General features: G+C 38.9%; 1 protein-coding gene across 1 annotated transcript in view; it reads left to right on the forward strand.

Annotated features, from left to right (window-relative positions):
- The first annotated feature begins 6,558 nt into the window (after positions 1 to 6,558).
- The window catches only part of LOC101753928 (transcription initiation factor TFIID subunit 1-like), a 15,518-nt gene continuing 3,630 nt past the window's right edge, over positions 6,559 to 18,446 (forward strand). The window contains 16 exon segments of the mRNA XM_012845517.2: positions 6,559 to 7,026; positions 7,701 to 7,813; positions 8,711 to 8,773; positions 8,856 to 8,898; positions 9,060 to 9,308; positions 9,818 to 9,930; positions 10,042 to 10,210; positions 10,877 to 11,873; positions 13,078 to 13,280; positions 13,441 to 13,678; positions 14,295 to 14,631; positions 15,514 to 15,720; positions 15,813 to 15,905; positions 16,599 to 16,805; positions 17,411 to 17,614; positions 18,341 to 18,444. Of these exon segments, the coding sequence (XP_012700971.2) occupies positions 6,975 to 7,026; positions 7,701 to 7,813; positions 8,711 to 8,773; positions 8,856 to 8,898; positions 9,060 to 9,308; positions 9,818 to 9,930; positions 10,042 to 10,210; positions 10,877 to 11,873; positions 13,078 to 13,280; positions 13,441 to 13,678; positions 14,295 to 14,631; positions 15,514 to 15,720; positions 15,813 to 15,905; positions 16,599 to 16,805; positions 17,411 to 17,614; positions 18,341 to 18,444 (3,392 nt within the window). The 5' untranslated portion in view covers positions 6,559 to 6,974.

Raw genomic sequence — 18,446 nt, forward strand, 5'->3', positions numbered from 1 at the left:
TATGACTACGCTGATCGACTTCGCTGCATCGACACGAATCTACATCTTCCTCATCATTGCGTCGAGTGGTAATCCCGTGATCCTTATACGGCAGTTTTCCTGGTTTACGCGGTAGAAATTTTTGATTTGCGCTAGTGTAGCCTACCTCGTATCCCAACACTGTGCTAGTTTTATCATGCTGCCGGAATTTGTCCTGTTGCTCAACGGTCTCAGTGTGCTATGCCTTTCACCAGCCAGGGTGACCCAAGGTTTGATCTCAGAACTTAGCCAAATGAACTGCCTGCTATATCTGAAAGTGACTGCAGATCAAGCTGATCATTTTGTCATCCATACGGGGGCATTCCAGAGTCTAGGGAAGCTGCATTTTGTGGTATGTCAATCAAACTTCACCCTCCTTGAAGTTCAAGATGGAGCTCTCCCACATCTGGTATCACTTCAGTTGTTGTGCAGCAGCCTAGCTGGTTTGCCAAACTTTAAAATTAAGCACCTAGAGAGTCTAAAAGAAGTGTTTCTTCCTTCTGGAGTCAGTCCTGAAACAATTCATATGTGGTAGGATGAATCCAAAAAACATCCGAACACACCAAATATTCTCATCATATGAAGGTGATAATTCTGATCTTTGAGGTGTCATCTAGGTATGGCTTTCTGCTCAATCTTCTATCTTGGTGTTGTTTAGTTATTTTATTTTTCGCACTTGATTAAGCATTTGTTCACAAAATTGAAACTTGCCGGGAGGAAATATGTCCGTCTCAATTCACATGCTCTGATAGAGCCCTGTTACTGGTATTATAACTAAATACATGTTCTTTATGAAATTATTATGCCCCCTAATCTGTTCTTCACGGTTTCAAATTTCGACATTGGGATCATGCACACAAGGTGTGATGGATGCATTATGTGTAAGCACATATACGCGATGTACTTTTACCCTACCTTCTGGTCTAAGTGTCTAAACCATGTGCGCCCTTTAAGTCTGAATGGAAGGAGCACTTTTTAATGGGAATATTCCTTCCATTCAGATTGTTTCTAAAGCAACCCTTTTTGTGCTTGTTGTAGGTGCTTTCTACTATAAAGAATGGAAGAAAAAGGTAGCATAAAGACTTGCCATTGAGCAGCTGGTTCCTCCTCTTACTGATGTTGTTTTTAGTGTGTGATGAGATGTGCAGTTTGTCCATGCTGGTCACCAGACATGCCTTTTTGCAGCTGTACTGTTTAGTCTGCAGTGTCAATGTTTGAACCTCTTTGCACTAGAGAGAAGAATATTAGAAAAGTTGAGCTCTACAATGTAGCACTCATTCCCCCCTTGGCCATCAATTTTTTTGGTGTCACACCTGCTTGTCCAAACATTACCCTAATGGGTGCAGTAAGGATCCTATCTTACCATTACCCTAATGTTATTCCTGGTATCGAAATTGATGGCACCGACCCCAGTTGATGCTGTTGGCTCGCTTCTTGTTAGCAAGCCATGCTGCTTCTGTTGACTCTTAGCAGGTCTTGATGCTTGGGTGATATATGCAGCTGATGCTGCTAGATGATGTGTGTTGGTTCCCTGAAGCGTCAGGTCTTGAATTTGTCTGTAAAACGAATCTTGTTTATACATCTTTGTACAATGAAAGGTAACACCTGAGCCTTGGATGCCCCCCGAGTTACCAGTTCCTGTGTGCTGATAACCAATCTTATAAATTCTCGCTTGTAACTCTCTTCATATTCAGTTTGGTGGTGGGCGTGCCCTGTCAACTGGGCAGGGCATTGGGCCAGTAGCTATGCTCGCCACTGTGCTGGCCGGAAATGGGGGATGTTGCTGATGTTGAATATGTTGATGTGCCCAGCCCCGCTGCCCTAGGGTCATGGTTAGCCGAGGCCTGAGTGAGCTCCTATATGACTATATGAGTGCTTCCCGTTCTGTGTGTTAGAACCAGTACCGTTCGTTGTTTCGATTTTTCTTTCTAACAACCATGGTTATGACCATTGTGCTATGTTTGATTGATTTATGCATGCCACGGTTTGATTTTGGCACACGCTGGAGCTGCCACTGTCCCGATCTATGTTGCTCTGACTGACCTTTGTTTGCGCCTAGTACGGATTTAGGATTCGGAAGATTTTCTTGCATGCATTCTCTCCAGCTTCGTCCAAAGTCGTCGAAGTGTTTGTGGCTAGATCTGAACTTCTGACACTACTTGTGCGATGTACTGGTAAATAAAAAATACATACTACTCCCTCCATTTCAAATTGTAGGTCGTTTTACTTTTTATCTATGCACTTGGATATAATGTATATCTATGTACATAATAATATCTATAAACCTAGAAAATCCAAAACAACGTACAATTTGGAAGGAATCGAGTTCATAGAAAAACCAAGACAATGTATAATTTGGAACAGAGTGAGTATACAATACAATTAAACAAAATCATTGTGGTTGTACTTGTTGGAGAAAAAAAAAAGAGAGGCCGGACGCGGGGACATAGATCGTGAAGGCCCCAAGTAACATGGCGTGAGGACTCGGGTTCGAATCCCAGTCCGCCCAGTTCTACTACAAGTATGTATCGATATCTTCGCAGCCATATCCGTTCACGTTAGTGTCCATGTGGTGTGTTCACGTTGAACTCATCATCCATCATTTTGGTAATAATAGGGGAGGTTTTTTTCAATAATAATACTGGTATATATACCTAGTATACAGAGTACTAGGCAAACTTAGCAGTAGATATACGGCGGTTGCCCTCAGTTGGTCTCTTCTACTTTCTGCAAAATCCCGTCCCGTCCTCCCTTGAGGAAAAGAAGAAAAAGGAGAAAAAAAGACCCTTCCGGTCCTCATCGCCCCACGCGCGGCGGATCGAAGGCTGGGGCTCCGGCGATCAGAACCCTAAAGCACCGCCAGAGATCGGGCGGCTGGCCTGGGCAAGGTATAGTTTCCTATTGAAATCCTTGATTCCGTCATCTATTGAATCTAGAGAAAGCTATCACTCACTCGAAGTGATTTGTGGCAACCTCTCACTCGATTTTTCTTCTATGTTGCACCTCTCACTCGATTTTTCTTCTACATTGCACCTCTCACTCGATTTGCACCTGGAACTTGCACTTCTACATTGCATGTACTCAAACTTGGCACTCATTTGCATGAAAAGCAATCAGCACTGTTAACTAACAGAGGAGGCTAAGATGGCAGTTTACATGGAGTTTTTTAGACCAAAATTGTCAGTGGGGTGCCCATGCAACATTCTCCTCTAGCAGGATGTTGTAATTATTAACAGAGTAAGACGTATAGATGACATAAATAAGTTTACATGAAAATCCACATGGACAATCGCTCATGGCAATCCTACTAGAGGTTCCTTTTAAAGCCTCTAGATGAAGCCACCTAGAATCATGGACACTCTAGGAATAGAGAGAAATCAAAGAAATTTTTTAAAAAAGCAAAACATCTGGCCATCGATCGGTAGATTCAAATCATATAGCCATTGGATCTATTTATGTTTTCTAAAAAATTACCCACTTATGCCATTATGATAATAGTCTAAAGTAACCCCCAAAATCTATATCTAATTATCCACCTATGACATTATATAAAGTAAACTAAAGTAACCCCTAATCTTCATCAAAATGACCCACTTATGCCATTATAAAAATATTTAAAATAACCCCCTGAATTTACAACTAAATTGCCCACCACTAATACTTAAAAAATAACAAGTAACCCTTAAATTTGCATCTATATTACATGCATATGCCATTATTAAAAATAACATGAGTTAACCCTACATTTGAATCCAAATCACCTTAATTAAAAATATACACCAATATATGATTCTAAATCGTTCATTTCTTACACTATTGGTATATGGTATAATAATTAAGATTTATACGCATGATGTGTATCACCGTTTATAAAGATATAGAGGAAGTGATGAGAATAGATTCCTATGTTAAGATTATAGCTCAAGCTTAGGATTCATTAAATAAATTCAAGCGCATACCTGCGATGCAAAGTGAAAAGTTAAACATTATAAATGTAGATGAAAATATTATAGAGTAATTACTAACTAAAATCTATCACAGTCGAATAAAGATAATGAGTATATATCTATATAAGTATTGTGTTCGAATATTTAACAAATGAGAGGTAACTCAAGATAATAGTTCTGTAGCAATGTGGCCTTATTTTTTTTCCATTGGAGACTTCGCATTAGTTCTCGCGAAACACTCTAAAAAAAGATAAATCCTAGAAATTTTAAAAAAAATTAGAAACATCAAATATCAATCCTGTAAACTCTAATAATTATAGTCATTGGTATATTATATTTTCTAAAATGTTACCCACTACTATCATTATGAAAATATTCAAAAATAAATCCTAAACCTATATCTAAATTACTGAGCTCTGCCATTATAAAAAAATCTAAAGTAACCTCATAATCTTCATCCACTTTATTCATGCATATCATTATAAAACATAACTTAAAATATCATTCTAAATTTGTACCTAGGTATGTCGTTATTAGAAATAACTTAAAGTAAACACCTACATCTTAATATAATTATATTCATGTGCATCACATAGAAATGCCCAAAAGTAAACTAGTATATGATTCTAAATTACCTATTTATATCATTGTTCAATACAAATACTAAGTTAAGGTATATACACATGATGAGTGGCACCATGTGGACCATTTATACATGTATGTGAGGAAGTGATGAAAAATATTGATTTTTATGCTAAACACAATGCATGGAGGTGTGATACAAAATGAAAGAATTGTAAATGTGGATAAAAAATATGTATAGGGTAACTATTAATTAAAAAACAATCACAAGTGGATAAAAAGATAAGTACACATGTATATTAGTATTATGTTAAAGTATTGGAAAAATGAGAGAGTAGTAGGTAAATAATTTTGATAATTTGCTAGGAATTAAATTTCTGAATATTTTTCAAATACAATAACTTTTAAAAACATTAGCTTGGGAGCACGGGTTGATGGACTAGTTACCACTAAACTAGAAGTCTTCGTAAGAGTAACCACAGGCTGTGAATAACACCAAGTTCTCGCATCCCTAGGTAGCCAACGTACTAGCAATAACACATGGTCTGTGACACAAACACAACACAAGTTCACATAACGTAGTAAAACCTAAATGACTGTCATAAGGTATGAAAGGGGCCATCAAACCTTGGCAATGCTCCTGGTGAGCATGATGTTTGTATTGCCACTTACAAAATTGTGTACCAACCATCAAAATACATACTACTAACTAGCTAGCACTGTTTCAAGGATTTTTTTTTTGCTGTACAAAAGGATTTCCTGCACTGAAAGAGACGCTCTCGCCGACTCATTAGTATTTCTTGGTAGTTGTTGATTTCTTCTTTGTCCGTTAGTGGGCTTGAGCTCCTCTATTATCAGATGGGACTAATTGGCAAGCCACATAATAAGAGTCCACTTATGTAACTAGGCATCGGCTTTTCATGCAAATGGTGGCAAGTTAGAACTACCTGCAAACACGAAGTGCAAGTGCTACAACATGCCAAGTTCTCTGGAGTCTTAACACTTTGTCTTTCAAAGCAGCACGAATGAAAAATACCAAATACAACTGTTTTCACTTAACCTTTCTGCCTATTCTGAAACAGTGCCAGGCTCACGCATCCTTCGGGTAGCGTAAGACGAAGAACGCCAGCCTCCAGGAGAAGAATGCCTGTATGTAATGAAAATAACACGAGAGAAGAATGATTTTTATCTGGTGTGCAAGCACCTTGCCATTAGGAGTTTGTGCTGAAGATGCCAGAGATAAGGGTCCCGAGAACCTTAGGTTGACCGAGGCGGTGGCAGACCCAATCCAACCTGCTCATGTTATTTTTTCTTCCATTTATTGTTTTGCTCAATCTGAACTTCATCATCTTTTTAATATAATCGGCAGCTCTCCTGGTTCATTCTTTTTTTAAAAAGAGGTGGTGGCAGGAGAATGCAGAAAGATATATCTTGGACCCATACGGTCTTATAAAACTATTACCGGAGACTCAACTTTCTGTTATGTTTTTTTGGAGACTCAGCTTTCTATTCTAATGTTTTCATGTTGCTCGTTTATGAATGCAATTAGGTTCTACTGATTGAATGAATTTCATGGTTGTGAAGAGTTTAAACTTCCAAGTAGTACGATATAGAACATATGTTTTTAAACATATGATATTTATGACAAGATACTTTATAGTTTTAAAATAGATTAATTAGCTTCTCCTAAATGTCATATATGTAGAAAGGATTTCCCATATATATATATATATATTAAAATTGAGGGAGTAGTAGACTGGTTTTCTCAGTTCTTCAAGTTAAATATGTCGTACCCGCCGGGCACTTCAGCGATTTTCAAATCAGCATCGCCAAACGATGTTTTTACTTTTTATGTAATAATACTAATTCTAAAGGTTAGTTGGCCCAATTTGCAGGGCAATTGGGCCTCCCATTATTGGCCGCAGTTCTCCGCCGGCCCGGCCTGGCCCGCCTGCTCGGCGCCCCGACACGCGCCGCCCCCCGCAGTCGGCGCCCGCCCTCTCCCTGCCCTCTCCGCTCTGCTCCCCATCTAGCACCCCACGCCCCCCTCCTCTCCGCCCTTCCGCCGCCGCCGTCGCCGCCCCCACCTGATCGCCGCACCGCCGCCTCATCGTCGCCGGGAACCCCCGCTGCCCCCGCCAATCTTGCGCATAGAGATCCGTCCGTTGACGCGGCTCCGGCACGTGCCAAAATTCCAGCGGAGACCTGTGGGGAATCTCCCGGTCTCCCCCTCCACCGCCTCGGGGCTAGGCCTCGCCCTTCACGCTGCCCCTCGAGAATTTTAATCTGCTCAATCCAATCCGGCCTGGCGATTCTAAAGTTCGCGAATTCCGATTGGGGGCCTGAGGGCGCCGCGGCCTAGGGTTTGTAAGCTGGTGGTGCCGTCCCGGGGCCGGGAGGCAGTGGTGGACAGCGGCAGCCGCAGCCATGAGCGACGGCGAGCGCCGCGATGAGGAGAACCCGACCGCCAGTGCCGCAGGTGAACACGATGCCCCGGAGTTTTATCACAGTCACTGCATGCTTTTGGTTTGGTGTTGGTGCGAGTCGATTGGCAGCACCTAGGGTTGTGCAATTACTGCGTCCTGATGTGAATTCGTACTCTATTGGGTGTTGGGTGTGCTATGTTAACTTGTGGTACCTGTTTGCAAATGCGACTTGATGAGTTTTATGACATACTATCTGGTGCCATGTAGGATTGGATGTTCCTTTCTGTTTTTTTGTTTTGTTTTGGAAACTTTGGTGGCTGGAGGTACACAAAGAACCTGTGCAATGAGGTGGTTAGCATGCTAAGCTACCATGCACTTGTAATTGGAAAGTTGCAATATTTAGAGTCGCCTGTGAGAATTATCAAACTGCAAAATGCTGTTATGAATTATGAAGCTGATCTTCTGTAGGGTTAATGGTTCCATAGAGATGATCTTCTGCAACCACTGTATCTGTTAGGATTTTGAATTCCATGAATTTGAGTTCTTCTGAGATTCTTCTATGCTCTATTTTAAAATTTTTTTTGAACAAATGTAAGCTTCTGTTTGGGAATGCACTGCGTCATCATTAACTGTCATGACCCACTTGTCTGCGATATGGATCTTAAATTTTTTATAACAATTACATTAAATGCTGGTTGATACTAATAATGAATTGTCATCCTTACAGATGATGACGACGATGAGGATTATGAGGAACCTGGTGGAGGAAATCACTTCCTGGGGTTTATGTTCGGCAATGTAGATGATTCTGGTGACTTAGATGCTGACTATCTTGATGAGGTAAAGACTTCTGACCTCTGATTTTCTTGACTGTTATGATCCTTTTATTTTCATGTGTCTGCCACACTGCCTCCAGCAGATATCAAGCAGCTGCAGATAGTTCTATATGCCGGATGTCTGTAACTGATGCCTATAGGCTTTGATGAAAAAAATAATTGCAAGACTGCGATTTGTGTGCTGTGCTGCAAAGCATTGTGGAATCAGTTTAGTTAGTTATGGAGTGTTTATTAGATTTTGTTGTTATGGATCCTGAATAGATGCTTCTAATTTAGTGTTCAACAAGAACAACAACAACAAAGCCTTTTAATCCCAAGCAAGTTAGGATAGGCGAGATATGAAACACAAAAAGAACCACCAATAAAGAGTAGAAAAAGATAAGAGAGGTATTAGTAACTAACTGATACATATAAAACTAGAAAAGTAGTACTTTCAAGAGCCAATCCCTTGCCAAAAGAAGCTTCTCCATGATGTGACATTGTTGTGCTGAATGAATTATTTGTGGGCGCTCTTTTTCTTACTTACCATTTTGATCTGTATGATTTATATTTTCGAGTGTTCAGTTGCTCTATACAAATCAGCATTACTAAAATAAATCATATTCCACTGATTGAATTAAATTGATTCAAGTTTTGAAAATGATGATATAGGGCATACACCAGCTGTTTCTCAGTCCATGCATCCTAATTTTCTCATAATTAGGATAAAACATGAGCAGTCCTTGGTAGGACTTAAGGAAATTTGGCCAGAAAAATAGTTTATTTGTGCAGCCTCGGGGTACTTGTGTTTTATTATTTCCCATTGAATCTCTCAGCGCAAAAAAGCAATACACTATTTATTTGCGTTTACAATGTAATTCAGATGTTGCATGTCTTATTACTTTTGTTTTGCCCAATTCAGGATGCAAAGGAACACCTTTTTGCACTGGCAGACAAGCTTGGTCCATCTTTCAAAGACATTGACGTATGTTATCTTATGCATATAGTCAATTACTTAATTATTTTTCATTACCAAACAAGTTAATACTATGTTTTTGCTAATGTAGCTAATCAAGTCTTCTCCAGCACCAACTGATCCTTCTGAGCAAGGTTGGTGACATCTTACCGTTTCCATATAAGCTACACCAACCGCTTTCATCAAGCCAAGTTTGCCAATTACCAATTCCTTTTTGTTGCTTCTGAAGGCCTTAATTCTTCTCTTCCACGTAAGACTATGCACATAATTGATAACAAATCTTGCTGTTGTGTAGACTATGATGAGAAGGCAGAAGATGCTGTTGACTATGAAGATATTGATGAAGAATATGATGGACCTGAAGTTGAAGCAGCTACAGAGGAGGATAATGTGTTGTCAAAAAAAGATTACTTGTCATCTGCAGTGTATGCATCGGTCAATAATACAGTTTCAGTGTTTGACGAGGAGAACTACGATGAGGATGAAGAAACACCCAATGACAATAAGTCTACTGGTGATAATGCTGTTCAAAATCTTTCTTCAGGTGATACTGGATCATGTGCCTAACTGCTTTCATGTTTCATTGTTCGTGTTAGCATTCATTCCATTTCTTATTACTTTCTGGCTCCCACCCTGTTATTTTTTTCTTCCATCTACTGTTAGATATTTTGTAGCTTGTCATTTTTTTTTGTCTGCAACTGTATTTATTTTCATGTTTGCAAGCATTGATGGTAGTGGTCAAGTATGTTCCACTCTAACTTAATAAAACCTAAACTGAAGAATTGACCATCCCTTTTCACCTCTTCTTTGGTGGTCATTAACTCAGAGTAAGCATAAACTTCACTTTTAATGATTGAAAATGAGAACTCGTGAGAACGTTATGCAACCTTTTTATTAAAGCACAATTGATTTCGGTTGCTGAGTTCATGTTTGAGAATAAATAGAGCAGTCATCTGTCAGAGCTACATCAAAGTTTAATCTGAATTTTACCTATTTATATTTGTTTTTGCTAACTGACATGATTCTCATTTCCCATAATGTATTTGGATGTAGTTTCAAGTGAGCAGGCAGATATGGCAACCTCAAGCGATCACCTGCCCTTAGAAAAGACTGGCTCATTATCATATCCAGAAGAAAGTATGGACTTTGAATATGAAGTTTTGGAGGTATATGAAGCGTGAACCGTGAAATTAGCATTTCATGGCGTCCTGTATCATATTTAGTTAATATTGCACAACCAATGCCTTAACGTCACTTATTCGTCTCTAATTAAGCAGAATGAAATGGGGACCGAGGAAGGTCAACTTGAGCCTGAAACTGTAACTTCCCTCCCTGTTTTATGCATAGAGGAAGGGAATGTGATCCTGAGGTTCTCTGAAATTTTTGGTATCCAGGAGCCTGTAAGAAAAGTGAAGACAGATCACCACAAACGTCCAGTGAATAAAGGTATTCTGCACGTTGGTTGTAACAAAAAGATCCAAAAGGCACCATCCTCCCCCATATACCCGAGACTCTGGATAGATAGTGGGTAGCTGGATGGTGTTACCTGAAAGCAATGGTTACTTGAAACAGTTATCCTTACTGCTTTCTGGTTGTTCAATTTGAGATGAGAAAATTTAACTGCCACAGTCTATGTCTACACTATATACTTATCATTGCCAGTCTGATTTCCATTATGTTCATTGTGTCTGAGAGCAAGTATCTAATTTGATGAAACATTAGTTTTATATTATATAAAAAATTGGCTCTTCTGACTTCTCCTAGTTATTACAGTGTTCTAAAACTAGGCTTATTAAGCTAAAAAAAAATGCTGCATGTGAGGACTAAGCACCATTCTCGTTCTGATTACTGTAAAAAGATTTAGCTCATTGAAATGGGCAATTATATGGATAGATGAGCAGGTTATTGCTTACACACCTTCTAATTGATTGGTATTAAGAGAAGTGTGAATATGTAAACCTAATCTGCATCTATTTTTTTCGATTGATCCTTTTGCGGCATAATATTGCTAATAGATGATTATTGCTTAATTTTGTACCCATGGCAGTTAATCCTGGCCAAAACATTTGAATAAATCTGATGTTGTATTTGTTTTGTTGTAATTACTTCCAGAGCTTCAGATCTCAAATGTTGCTGACAGTGTTGAAGAAGATGAGGAAATAATTCTGCGAAGCACCACTATTCAAAATTTCTCAACTTTGAAGCATATCCAAATGAATGAAGATTTTGTTGAGACTGACAGTGACGAGTCAGTTGCTGATGTCACTTTAAGGCTGAAGGACTCATGTCTTTCTGAACAACCAATGAAAGTTGCACATACCGTCCAGCGATCTCCAGTTTGTCCTGATTTTTATCCACTTGAGCATGATGATTGGGAAAATGATATCATTTGGAATAATTCACCATCAAATGATTGTCAGCCTTATGCCAAAATCTGTGAATCTGAAGAGAGTGTGGACACACATGGTGAAGACCAGGCTAAGGATTATGGTCAGGCCTCCAGGTGTTGGGATGTACAGAGCAAAAGCAATGGTTCTCCAGTAATAGAAGAGCCATTCGGTTGTACAGAAATGCCTGCTCCAGCTAATTACCATTCTCCTGGGAATAATCACCCTCCACTGACAAATGAGGATAACATAGACCACATAATGCCAAATAATTTAGATGAGGCAGTTAAAACTGACACCATGCTGCGTTTAAACCACCTGAGTTTACTGAACAGGGAATTATTAGAAGGATCATGGTTGGACAACATAATTTGGGATCCCAGTGAGGGTACCCCAAAGCCTAAACTGATCTTTGACCTCAAAGATGATCATATGCTTTTTGAGATCCTGGATGAAAAGAATGTGGATCACCTCCGCTCTCATGCTCGTGCCATGATTGTTAGTCAGTCAGTGAAGACATCAACAACAACAGTGGAGAATTTTGACAGTCAAGTAAAGGCATTGAGTGGCAGGTTCAACATCTCCAATGACAAGTTTTATTCTAATAGGAAGGCGCCACAGCAAGCTAAATCTCATACTAAAAAACGTGCTCTAATGGGCATAAAGGTGGTGCATTCTGCTCCAGCTCATAAGCTGCAAACCATGAAACCAGTATTGAGCAAGTATGAGGCCTCCCTTCCTTCCTGTCAAATTCTGAATATGCGTATCTATGATTTCTCATGCTCTATTATCTTACAAGCCTGTATTCAAATGAATTTTTCATGCTTTCTGCTGTTACTGTGTTACATTGTTACTGACCAGAAATGCGATGTAGTGAATAATGTTTTTTTAATGTATATCTCTCTTTAGCCAAAAGTTTGTGTGGCTTATCAATCATATCCAATCAAGCGACCAACTGTCAGTATTATTGTTTTGAGGAAATAATTCTGTAACTATGAATATCCTTTTCATTTTAAAACTGGGCTCTGTAGTCTGCATTGCTGTTTGATGATGGAGATAGTTATGCTCCTGTTGATATGGTATATGAATAAGATAAAGAGGAAGCATCAGGTGCACATATTGGTGAACATATACGCACCGATTCAATCGCATAGCTTGGATCCAATTTGAATCGCCCAAGTGGGAGGTGGAAATTCTATCATCCCTCCTATTCAGCTTTTCATTTGACTGAATCTGATGTGATCTAAGTCATGCTCAAGAAAGATGAAGAAACCCCACTTCCCACTTGGGTCATCCAGATAGGATCCAAGGCACAAGATTTAATTTTTGTATGTTCACAAATATACTCTTGCGCACCTGATATTTCCTCTTAACATAAAATTCTACTTTCAGAACTTGACAGTTTGGTCATAGGTTGTAATTCCAGTCATGTGTGTTTAAGTGGAAGCTAAATCTTCTGCTGGAGCAGTGCATGATTCATCATTGTGCGGTACTATTCACATAGTGAATTGTTTCACTGGCCATTGCATTGGGTTCTTGCACTCCTTGATTGTTCTTGCTCTGGACTATAATCAATATATGGCGCATATTTGGCATTTATTATATTGCCTTTTTTTACAACTCTTTGACTTGAGATTTAGGGTATGTCTGGTGTCCTTGCCCAACTTTGCCTAGCCTTGCTAGTGGGCAAGGAAATCCTTGCCAGAAGAGGATAGCCACCTTGGCTTTCCCTCAAAAGCAAGGAAGTCCTTGTGCACTTTGCCCAAAAGTATGGCTACGCAAAGGAACCAGATTTGCATGTTTTGCCCTTGATAATGGAACAAAAAATGGCCTTAACTGTCATGCTTACATCAACCACTGCACTTTGTTTATTGTTCCTTGCTCACTTTATCTCTAATAATTTTTCTTGCTACCAACTTTCTGCAGTAAGGAAATTGCAAACTTTCATAGACCAAAAGCTAAGTGGTATCCACATGAAAATAAAATTGCCGCGCAATTACAAGGAGCTGCTTGTAGCCATGGGAGGATGACTGCTATTCTTATGACATTGGGAGGAAAAGGAGTCAGGATTTTGGTAAATTCAGAGGACACTCCGGTCTCTGTCAAATTAAAAGCTTCAAAGAAGTTAGGTCAGTATTCGTTTACTACCCCAGCTTTCTGCTTTTTGTTGATCAGTTGTTTTCTTATACATTTCCTGTGTAATTTAAGGCTCCCTCGAACTAAATAAAAATAAACAAACAAATGGTCACTAATTTTTGATAATCTTCTTTGATGCCCTAACTGATGCAGAATTGAAGCCTTCTGAGAAGATCAAATTGTTCTGTTCTGGAAAAGAGCTTCAGGATGACATCTCATTAGCCATGCAAAATGTGCGACCAAACTCTATTCTGCATGTTGTTCGCACTGAAGTGACTCTATGGCCAAAAGCACAGAAGTTACCTGGTGAGGACAAGCCTCTACGCCCTCCTGGGGCTTTCAGGAAAAAAACTGACTTGTCCGTCAAGGATGGACATGTATTTTTAATGGAGTAAGTCCAATTTATTTTGCTTTATATACTGGAAGTATTAATTTCAATGGACGAATCTTATGTGACTTTGTACAGGCACAGATTTATTGAATTTTAGTTGCTAGTTCAGCCATATGGTATAGCATGCCCTTTGATCTGGCATGACCTTCTAGTTGCAATTTGACCATAACTATATATTTCATTATATGTTATGGGCTGCAAAATTATAACCATAATAATGTAGTAGTATTTGAAATGTGAATATGTTTTAACCAGTTTTGTATCGTTCTAAACTCATATATAGTTGACCTAGTTGTTAGCTAAAAGTTACCATGTTTGAATTTTTATGCGTGTGTGCTATGGAGTACTAGTATGTGAGAGATTGCTTCCCTGCTATGTGGATTGTGCATATGACTTCTATTATAGTAGCACATGTGTTATTAATCATTCAATGCAGATACTGTTAGGAGAGATCTCTAATACTCAATATTCATTTCTCTTACTTCTAGTTTAGCCAAGTGCTTATCATTATGTTACTATGTGTAAAATTGTGTTGGTTATGCACATGGGCAATTTTTTATTATGTAATTTTTTCCCAATATAATATTTAATTTGTCATTTATTGCCTTGAATGCAGATATTGTGAAGAGAGACCTTTGCTTCTTTCAAATGCAGGAATGGGAGCCCGACTCTGTACATATTACCAGAAAACTTCACCTGCTGATCAGACTGCTTCATCACTGCGAAACAACGGTGATGGACTGGGCACAGTACTTGCGATTGATCCTGCTGACAAATCCCCCTTTCTAGGAGACATACGTTCTGGGTCCCATCAATCTTGTCTTGAAACAAACATGTTCAGAGCACCTATATTTCCTCATAAGGTTGCACCAACTGATTACCTATTAGTTCGTTCAGCCAAAGGGGTGCTTTCCCTTCGTCGCATTGACAAGCTATATGCTGTTGGTCAACAAGTAAGCTCTGTTACCTGAAAAACTATGTTCTGTATAAGTATGATGTGCAATGTTTCCAATCCTTTTATATCTGCTGTTTGACCAAATACTGTCAATGATAGGGTTCCTTTACTGGATTCTCTGCTGTGTTGCATTACCAAGCTTTACTTTGCAGACATGTTCTGAAATACTCTTTGGTTCCTCTTGGGTTTAGTTTGTGCAGTTTTAGTGTGGGGCATTTAGCAAAATAGCAGAAATGGTTGACCGGTTTTTTCCTTGCCTTTTTTTTGAATGGGGGCTGGATATTCCTTTGTTACAAGCGTACGAATAGCGTTCATCCATCACGTTATCTGCATTGTTTTATTAATATTCGGCATGGGATACACAGCAGGGGCCTCCCTTGCTGTATTTACGTCAAAAAAAAATATTTGGCATGGGAATTCAATATTTGTTTTATTGATATGGATCTGCTATGAAGTTCAATAATGCAGTGTGTTATTTTGCTCTTGAAAGCTGCATGTTTAGAAGCTTCTTTGGCACTGTTTTGGCATGGCATCATGCACTTATTGAATGACCCTACGTGCTGGCAGTGTGTTGCCAGCAGGTGAGGAACAAAAGTACTCATAATGACTGGAATATGATTCAGATATATTTCTGCTAAAGTTTGAAGAATTATCTTCCATTATATTCACTTTATTTATCAACAAAATGTAAATGGCACTTGATTTTTTTTGCTTTTCTTTTGTCAAGAATACTCCTTGAATTCTTGTTGCCATTCAAATTCTGTTACTGGTAGAACAGCACAGTTACATCAGATCTTCAGTGGCACTATTATAGGACCTAGTCTGTCTAAAATAAGTTTCATAATTTTATCCATAACGTATTAGCCATGTTCTCCTGCAGGAACCTCATATGGAAGTCTTTTCACCTGGGACTAAAAATGTGCAGAATTATCTTCTAAATCGAGTGCTTGCATATGTTTATCGTGAGTTTCGTGCTAGGGAGAGGCCTGATGGTATTCCTCAGATTCGGGCAGATGAGTTACCCATTCAAAGTCCTCTGACAGAAGCTATAGTGAAAAAACGATTGAAGCATTGTGCAGATTTTAAGGTTAGATGTCTATCACATGTTATCATTTTTTATATAAAATTTTGAGGTCTTGATTTAACCAGATTTATTGCTCTCCTGCACTTTCTTTACAGAAAGGACCAAAGGGACATTTTTTCTGGACACAGAGACCTGATTTTCGGGTTCCATCAGAGGAAGAACTGAGAAGATTATTGACACCAGAAAGTGTGAGTTTCTTAGAATTACTATTACTCTTGTGTCACTCAGTTGTTTCTTCATGATGACAAGCCTTATCTTTCGAAGACGTTTTATTTTGAGTGGAACTCTTGAGGAAATGTGATTGCTCATGACATTGTGCTGGCTGGTCATCAGCATGGTTTATTACCTTCCTCCCACATTTCCAAATATATCAGGCTCCAGTTCTTTGCACATATGTAAATGAAATAATGAGATAGAAAAGAAGAAAATCTGGACCATGCTATTTCTATTAGGGATGAAAGTACCAATTAAGAATAGGCCTTGTATTCCCAAACAGAGGGAGTAGTGGTTAGTTTCTTTATGATAGTTCCCAAACAGAGGATTTGCATATATAAAAAATGGTTTCAATTTCTTCACTACTGTTTATTTCAGATTAGTTATCGAGTGGTATTAGATAGTAGATTGCATTGGAGGTCCCGAAACGTGTCTTCCTTCTGTGGGTTGTCAGTCATTGTGGCTGGAATTGTGTGTGTAACTGTGTATGAAGATTGGGAGATGAGGCCAAGATTGAAAGCAAAACTATACAAATAACGAGGATATTTGTTCCTCAAAGGTTACCTTACCTTGTTGTGTTGGTGTTTAATAACAGTTTCCTTTTCTTATCAGAAAATATCACGATGACTTGCTATTGGGATTATTTCAACTAATGTGTCATTATTCAGGTCTGCTGTTATGAGAGTATGCAAGCTGGTCTGTATCGTCTCAAGCGCTTAGGAATTGTGAAGCTTACTCAGCCTGTTGGACTGGCTTCTGCCATGAATCAGCTTCCTGATGAAGCTATTGAGCTTGCTGCTGCATCACATATCGAGAGGGAACTGCAAATCACTAGCTGGAATCTTACGAGTAATTTTGTTGCTTGTACGAATCAGGTACCTTAGTTTCTTACAGCATTTTATTCATGTGATCAGTGATCCAGAACAACACTATTTTCATTCAGTACCAGCTCATTGACATAAAACTAAGTATTGTTTGTACAAACTACTGAGTACTAATGTGCTCTATGTTTCGAGAGGCTACAAATAACCTTCATATTTATTCTTTCCTGAATAATATTGAGAGATAAGGGTCACTATTTGGTATCAATGGAAAGAAAACTTGTAAATGAAAATGTGTTGTTGATTTCGTAAGGGCTTGTTTGGTGCACAGGAAATGAGAAGGAATGTGGGGAATCCTAGTCCATTCCGTAGGATAGCCGTGTTACGTGGAATATTCCCTCCTCCATTGGCCCTCTGCCATAGAGAGGGAGAGACAGAGGTTTACAAGCAGATTCATTGGTAGTGTTTCTATTCTTGCAAAGTAAAAAAAGATACCCAATGGCAGTCTTAGAGTGGTTGGGTTATTTGTGTTTGAATGCATGTCTATTTGTGCGTTTCTATAAATGGTAAATGCAGAGATATGCTGCTAATTTTCCTTGTTCATGTTTATTAGTAAATATCTTCCTGAAAATTTTAATCTAATTTTTGTTGGAGTGCAGGACAGAGAAAATATAGAAAGATTAGAAATTACTGGCGTCGGTGATCCATCTGGCCGTGGGCTAGGATTCAGTTATGTGCGAGTAGCACCAAAAGCACCTTCCTCCAATTCAATGCTCAAGAAGAAGTCAGCTGCTGCAAAGGGTACCACTGTAACTGGAACTGATGCTGATCTCCGCAGGTTGAGCATGGATGCAGCCCGAGAGGTACCATCAAGCGTAGTGTTTTTTACAATTACATAGAAACATTGCCTTTCTTTAAATTTTTGGCATGCCTTAATATCATGCAACATGCTTCAGTCTGAACTGAGAGATGTATGTATTAGTATTTGATAGCCTATGGTACTCTTATTTTGAGGATTATTGTGAAAGCCACATGTGTGTCCTCTCCAAAAGGAACACTTGCCTCCATACAATGGAAACAATTCTCATTTTGCCAATATAGTGTTGTATGTAAAGAATAACAGATGGGACCTACTCCCGTAAGCTTAAGACAAACCCAGTGGTATTTTGGCACACTGCCACACTGTGACTTTCACCAGTGCTGTTGAAGCAGATGTTCCATGGCATGTATGATTTTCAAGTCATTTTTGTGATCTCTTTCATTCATTTATTGTAGAGTATGTGTGCTACTTGTGGAGAATAAAAAATATGTTAATCTTTTTAGGAAATGGAAACTTGTTCCAGTCTTTGCACATTTTGCATAGGTCCATTCATTATTACATCAGGCTCACAGCTGAGAAGTTGAAGGGAAAAAAAAAAATAGACTGCATGTGTATCATGTATCATCCATCACAGAGCATATTGCTAAACCGCATCCCATTCTTGGTGAAAAGAACCACCTCAAACCTTCGCATGAATTGCATTCCTCCCCTTGTTCCACCTTAATCTTTTGTTCACTAACACTTGCAATTAATGCACTGCTATGTATAGTTGTTGCTGAAATTCGGTGTTCCTGAAGAGCAAATCGATAAACTAACAAGGTGGCATCGGATTGCTATGGTGAGGAAGCTGTCAAGTGAGCAAGCTGCATCAGGAA

This window comes from Setaria italica, chromosome IV, assembly GCF_000263155.2.
Source record: "Setaria italica strain Yugu1 chromosome IV, Setaria_italica_v2.0, whole genome shotgun sequence".
In the NCBI taxonomy this organism is placed as follows: domain Eukaryota; kingdom Viridiplantae; phylum Streptophyta; class Magnoliopsida; order Poales; family Poaceae; genus Setaria; species Setaria italica.